Consider the following 7,337-nt stretch of genomic DNA (forward strand, 5'->3'; position numbering starts at 1 on the left):
AAAGAAGATAAAATGTTTTCAAGGCAAAACCACCCTCTTTCCTTCTCCTTATTAGTGTTACTTCCTTGGTTTTTTAAGAGCTACACATAACAGACAAAGCTTTAAATAAAAGATTATTCACTGGATTCATTCATGGGTGGAGGTAGCTGGATTCATTCATTCATTTTTTTACTTTTGCTACTTTAAGCACACAGTCAATAACCTCTACATTGCCACAATCCCAAAAATCAAAATCCCAATCTGTGGCTACAAAGTCTAGAACTATAGGAATGAGGGGACTGAAATGGGATCCTAAATAAAGCAGTAGTAACCCAAATTCCATAGTTTCCTTTGCTTTTAGGGGAAATGAAATCCCACCATAGAACAAACAATTTACATGCAAAAGTCAAAAAACCTGGTTGAGTTGTATTGTGAATTATTTAATTAGGCCAACAACTCCCAACAACAAAACTTTAATGGTTGAATTAAAGTCAACCGTCCAACAAACAGGATCATTTCCCCCCAGCTGATACGTTTAACTGTTTATTAGAAGGCATATTTTCTTGATGAGGGGCCAAGATTTTCAGGCTCTTTATTTCTCACTTTCCTCAGTAGTTAATGGGAATGTACTGATTTGATTTGCTACATGTTCAGGCTCTTTATTTCTCACTTTCCTCAGTAGTAAATGGGAATGTACTGACTTGATTTGCTTGCTTCCAAGTAAAAGTTTCAGACCAGGACTTGTTCAGTCAGTCATTTTTTCCTAACTATATATCTGTTGCACAGGCAAAGGTACATATACGAGTTCGTTTTGCATTAAGTGAAAGTAAATTGATTGACAGAAAAGGTTTTTCTTTGAGGATTTTCAAGTGCTAAATCCTTAAAAGATTTGATGAATGACGAGTATAGATGTTTGACACAGCCAATTTGGATGAAGGGTATATGAAAAATCAATGAAACCTTAGCAGAAATATCAGGCACATACTAAATCATGTACTAAAATATAATTGAAGAATATTGGTTTTTAGAAGAAATTAATGAATTTTCTCGAGATTTACGAGTGAAATTTCTACATTATAAAAATTATGTATTTTAATATTATGAATAATTTATTTTTTGAAAACTCACTTTAATTATTAAAATTTAAAATTTTAATTCAAAAGTTTACAAATTTGAATTTTAGAATTTGTTTAGCCTAACTTTTTTTAACTTAAAAAATTATTATGATGAAGTTTTTATGAAAAATAATAACTTTTAAAATTAAATTAAAACTGTTTGACAAAATAAATTATATAAGCTCTAATTTTAGTTAAAATTATCATAAAATGTATTTATGCAATCTTTAATAACCTAATAAACCAAAGCGAAACAAATCTGCTTCGAGTTTATATATGATTTTTAGATGTTAAAATCAAAAAAATTTATAAAGAAATAGAATAACTTTATTGTATAGTAGTAATAGTATTAAATTTTTTGGTGAAGAAGAAATAAAACATTTAAATAGTACCTAAATGTAATTTTGAATTTTGGATCTTCTCTTAATTTTTATAAGAACAAAAAAACCTTAAATTTTGCTATTCTATTATTGGATCTTCTATGGTAAAGGAGAGGGAGATTGCATATTTTACGTTGCAAAAGGAGATTTACAAAGAAAAAAAGAGAAGAGGGAGATTAATTAAGAGAGAGGTAAAAAAGAGAAGGGAAATAACAGAGCATGTGATAATCACATGACTGTCACTTTACCAGAGGCTTTTAAAGTTTCGCGCCAAGTTGCAAATCAGCTTCCATCTTCAACACATCTATGGAAAGTTGATTTTGCAAATCTCCAGTTTCATTCTCAGTGTCTTAAACTTGTCTTTACTAAAGCTCCTGGTAAAGATGTTTGCTAATAGGTCATTGGTGTTGCAATACCTTACTTGACCTTTTGAATTCTTCACTGCACCTCTGATGGCATGGAATTTAACACGAATGTGCTTGGTTCTACCATGTTCAACAGGATTTTTTGCCGTAGCAATAGATGATTGATTATCAATCCATATAGTATTTGGAGCAGTTTCTTCGAACTTTAAATCAGTAAGTACCTTCCTTATCCGTAGAGCTTGATTGTTTTGCAGAAGTAGTTGAAGCATACTCTTGTCTTTGTTTGAAGGCTGAGCTATTATATTCTACTTCCTTGAGTTCCAGCTGAACACAACAGTATCAAATGAGAAACTGAATCCACTAGTGATTTTTGAGTCCTTTAAACGTTCTACCCAGTAACTATCAGAATATTCTTCCAGTCCTTTGCTTTTCAATTTTGTTGAACTTAAGATCAAAGCTTAATATCTTCTCTCTAGAGCTTTTCTTTAAGTTTTTTTTTTTTTTAATTATTTTTTAAATAAATTATTTTTTTAAGAGTTTCTCAAAAATCTTGTTTGGCCTTATTTTTGTTTTTAAAAGATAGATAAATTGAAAAAAAAATGAGACCAAACAAAGACTTAAAATATATATATATAAAAAAAGGTTTTAAACCTTATGACATAAAAAAAAAAAAACTATACTTTCTATTGCATGGCTGAAAATTAAATTTTACCTAAATAAATTATTTGTGAATTGATGATGGATTAATTTTTGCATATAACATAAAAGAAAAGGGTTTTAAAGTTTAACAACCCCCCAAATTAAGCTTCATAAAATTTTTGAAAGTGCTCTATACCAGATATCAACCTGTCACATATAGTGTCATTTTCTCTTAGATTTCAACTTTAAGTTTCTTGATTTTGGCTACCCAATGAAGAGCATAAATGAGATAATGAGAGCAAGTAGGTTCCCACAAAGATTAAAGACCTTGGTGATGTTAACTCCAAATAATACTTGCATTTTATTAGAAATGAAAAGAACCCTTTCAAAAATGTTTACATTAAAGCAGTTACAATTATGGTTCACATAAAGATTAAGATCCCTGTTGATGTTAACTACAAATAATGCTTAAAGGTTTATCAGAAATGAAAAGAGCCCTTTCTTTTAGTGAGGTATTATTGTGCTTTCAAGTGGTCAGATTTGCTTGTTTTGAACGTCATAGGGACAGCTACGTTGACATCAGATAAAGCTAGATGATCCACGTTCTGTTTGTATCAACCAGCATTTGCTTCCTTAACATGAAACTATAAACAAATGCATGTCAAAGCTGTTTTATTCATTGCCATTGCCCAAAGTTGCAGTTCTAGGTGTCACTATGATTTGCCCACACCCCTGATAGATCTATTTACTTAAAATTATAATTATTATTCCAATAAGAAAAATATGGACATTAAGCCTAGCAAATTGTTAGAACATTTGCATGATTGGAGTTATTACCAAAATATTGGGCTCTGGTCCAAAGATATATTGGGTTTGTAATAGGTGGACAAATGGCCTAATGGATGATTCTCTTTTCTCTTCTCTTTGAACCACAATCTTTAGTCTGACAGGGAAGGAGCCCAAAGAGACCCAGCCTGAGAATCTACTGATTTTGGGCCCCAATTCTTTGATCCATGACAGACTCACTCACCCAATCTGAATTATATTCTTCCATTGATCTGGAGGTTAGGGGTTTGGCATTACTGGCTGATTACCTTGCTCTATCCACAAGATAGAGATATTGTGCTCCCGTGGCATTATCTCATTGGCAGGATTACAATTTCCATTATTGATTGGTCCAAATAATTTTTCCTCAGAAAGAAAAACAGCAATCTCATTTCTTTCCAAGTTCCATGCCACTGGATACTTTTTTTATGACTGAGTTGATATCATTTACAGATTCATAGTCAGCAGGAACAAAAGCTAGTATTTGGTAATAATGGCTACATGTAACATTGCATGTGCAGCATCTGGGTTTGTGCTAAAATCCAGTTTGGCACCAAAACCAAGCTCAACTCCAAGGAATACTGTTGCCTTTTCTTCCAAGCATGGAAATAATATTTCAAGAAGGCTAGTGGTACGAGCAGCAGAGGAGGGACCGCCACCTCCACCACCACCACCACCAACACCGCCAGAGGCTTCTACTACCACCACCACCACTGCCCCCGCAGAAGGTGAAGCAAAGCCAGCTCCAAAGGCTGCCAAGCCACCTCCAATTGGACCCAAGAGGGGTGCTAAGGTATATATTGTTTTAGAACTACGATGCTCTTTCATTTTCTTTGGTTTGGTAGTGACTTGTGCTGTATAGTTTGTTAGCTAAAGCTTGCTAAAAAATATTTTTAAAAATTAAGAAACAGATAATCAATTCCGTTACGGGTTTGATTGATTGGTACTACTTTTTTGCCTTGAATTAGCAGACAACAAGAAAGAAAAAAAAAAAAAAACCTTTAATCATGCACTCCTAGGGAAAGCAGAGACAGAGGAAGCTTTTGTCCAATAAGTTCTTAGTGTTCTATATGATTATGTCCCATGTTATTAATGTCTGCAGACAGTGATGAATGCCAAAAAATTGATGCTAATATGTTGAAATCTTTGCTGTTGGCCTAAAGGTCAGCAATCCTTTTACCTTCCTTCCTATCCAGGAAATATGTCTATACATTCCTGAACCTGGAACATGGAGTCAGGTAGACCCAAAGCAATTTTTGATGACTATGATATGAAGGCCCTGGCAGTGAGGATGCAGAGCCAATCTCTATGAACGGATTAGCTAATTTTATGGCCCCAAGCCACCTCCCCTTTAAAACAGTACAAGTAGTGTCATAATTGCTGAAGTATCTGATTCTTTGGTTGAAGGTCGATTCTTCTTTCAAAAGTATTTTCACAATTGCTTCTTCTGCAATCGACAGCTTTTAGAAAAGGAAAAGATACACTACTCAAAGATTAGCAGTCTAACAAGAATCAGAACAAGTTCTTTACTGATATGGTAGAACAGCATAGATGAGTTATTGACTTAGATATAACATGTGCTATCATTTTCCATAAAGAAACATCAAAATATACATGAGGAAGACCACAGACAGTGTCTCATGTGACTATCTAGTTAATATTTGCTTGTTTTATCTTTCTGCCTTCCACAGGTGAAAATCCTAAGAAGAGAGTCTTACTGGTACAACACTGTTGGTTCAGTCGTGACAGTTGATCAGGTCTTTTTTTCCTCACTCTCATTAATTTCTCACTAACACGAAAATCACAAGAACATATGCAGATTAGCATAAAGGAATTTAATTTATGTATCCTCTTTGCAATGAACTAAACAATCTCAATGGAACAGGACCCAAAGACAAGGTATCCAGTTGTGGTTAGATTTAACAAAGTGAACTATGCCAATGTGTCAACCAACAACTATGCATTGGATGAGATTCAAGAGGTTGATTGAAAGAAAAATGAAGAACTTTCTACTGTACTATACATAACCTTTGTAATATCCTTTGCTCATGTTTATAGATGTTTTGTTCTGGTTCTTATAATTATGTTCACAACCAATTATGATAATAGTCATCACTGATGTTTGATCATTTCGACATGGGCACTCACTATGTAAAGTGATTTTTAATCTTCATTTCTGGGTTGTCTTCTTTTCTCTCTCTTTTTTTTTTGGTCAAACATGGTAAGCTCAATACCTTTCCATGGATCTTGAAACAAGGTCCAGATCATTATGTAGTACCCAATATATCTCAAAATATCATTCTCATCTGTCAATAGAAATCAAAATGAAAGAAACTGCTTGAACATGAATAGGCCTAATGCTAATGCCAGAACAGGGTTCACCAAAACTGTACCATCTTAACCAACTTTCCATTTGGGAAGAAAAAGGGTGCAATAACTTAAAAGTTTCAGTGCCATTGCAGAACCCAATAAAAAATTTACAGATGCTGCTACTATGACAAAAAGAAGAAATTGAAAAAAGAAACAAACCCTCAAAAACTTTTGCTACACAACATAAACATTCAACCTCTTTAGAAAAAGAAAATTATTAATTCCACCACTCTATGGATCTCTGAAGCCCTTAAACTGTGTAAGGAAACCTGAAAAATTTACACCTAAAAAATGCTTAAAAGAACCATTGACTCTGTATTCCAGCAATTTCATTTCCATTCCAATTACCCTTGAACTCTTGGCCCATCAAAACCTCAATGTCATTCATTTTCAAGAAATCATTCTCTAACGAAAACTCAGGCCAATAAAAGTCTTCCTCTCCATCGTTACCTAAAAAAACTGATCCCTTAAACCCTTCTGTACTTATTTTTCTTCTCACCAACCTCTCTTCACTTTGGATTGAACTCCCACTAGAACCTGAAGACTCCCCAACAGCAGGACTTCCCAGCATGCCAGTTTCTTTACATGAGTTAACAAGATTTCCAGGGAAAGAGGTGATAGATGGGAAGTCACGAGGCTGAGGCAGGTTGAGTTTAGCAGATGGACCATAGAGTTTTCTAGCTACTTCATCATAAGCAAGAACAGCATCAAGGGAAGTATTGAAAGTTCCAATCCAAAGCCTGTTGCCACGGTTTGGTTCACGTATCTCAGCGACCCATTTGCCCCATGTCCTTTGCCTTACACCTCGATACGTGCACATAGCATTTTCTGGACCACCTTTCCCTCTCTTGCACCCTTTCCTTGATTTACCCAAGGAAGAAGGTCTCTTACTTATTACTACTTTCTATGTACAATTTGCTTTGGCTTCAGCCTCCATTTTTGTACTACCAAAGAGCAAAAAAACTACAGCAGTATTATTTCTATCTTTGGACAAGAAACCTATGGCGCAATAGGGTTTTGAAAGGCAACTGAATGAGACTGATGGTCGCAGTTTCAGTTAAGTCTAGGGGAAGGGGGTTGTTGACACGTGTAAAGCAACTGCTTGGCTGTTGGCTTTGGATGAGATCTAATTATCCAGATAAGACTAGTGTCAAACTGTCAAACTGACAAATACACTTGTCTCGAATGTTGTAAACTCCTTCACCCTTAAGGAGCTAAATTAATTAGTTTTCCTTTTTTTTTTCTTTTTCTATAAAAGAAAAAGCAAATTTCCATGGATTTATATTCTGCATATGGATTGAGCTTTTAAGAGCAGTAAGCAGTGGGCTTCCATGCATGATTCAGGCACACGTCAGGGGACTGATGATGGAGGAAAAGCCACCTGTTAACTTTATGGAGAGTAGTGGGGTTTGCTTTGTTTCTTGGATGAAGAGAGAAGAGGGAGCATTAGGTCCGGTATCGAGGAAACATTGGTGATCTCTAGGCTCTAGCTTCGATTTCCAGACTTGATCTTCTTTTTCTTATTATTTATTACACATAATATTCATTGATATGGTTGAAAGCAGTTGCTTACCTCTTCGGTGACAGTGGGGGCATTGGTATCAGATGTCATGCCTTTATCCTTGCCACCACCCCCTCTCCTGCATGCTGTCCCAAATTAAACA

The 7,337-nt window shown here is 34.8% G+C and overlaps 2 protein-coding genes across 2 annotated transcripts; one reads left to right on the forward strand and one right to left on the reverse strand.

The window, feature by feature from the left end:
* The first annotated feature begins 3,689 nt into the window (after positions 1-3,689).
* LOC18600016 (photosystem I reaction center subunit IV A, chloroplastic-like) lies at positions 3,690-5,432 on the forward strand. The gene is made up of 3 exons (XM_018120491.2): positions 3,690-4,096; positions 4,995-5,060; positions 5,189-5,432. The coding sequence occupies exons 1-3, from the start codon at positions 3,797-3,799 to the stop codon at positions 5,291-5,293; spliced, it is 471 nt and encodes a 156-aa protein (XP_017975980.2). The 5' UTR covers positions 3,690-3,796; the 3' UTR covers positions 5,294-5,432.
* A 382-nt stretch (positions 5,433-5,814) lies between these two features.
* On the reverse strand, positions 5,815-7,285 carry LOC18600017 (uncharacterized). Its single transcript, XM_007030245.3, has 2 exons — positions 7,247-7,285; positions 5,815-6,577 (listed from the first exon to the last, which is right to left on the reverse strand). Exons 1-2 carry the CDS (start codon positions 7,283-7,285, stop codon positions 5,969-5,971), a joined length of 648 nt encoding a protein of 215 aa, XP_007030307.3. The 3' UTR covers positions 5,815-5,968.
* Between the last annotated feature and the right edge of the window lie 52 nt (positions 7,286-7,337).

The sequence above is a fragment of the Theobroma cacao genome, chromosome 5 (assembly GCF_053813885.1).
Source record: "Theobroma cacao isolate CCN51 chromosome 5, ASM5381388v1, whole genome shotgun sequence".
NCBI lineage: Eukaryota > Viridiplantae > Streptophyta > Magnoliopsida > Malvales > Malvaceae > Theobroma > Theobroma cacao.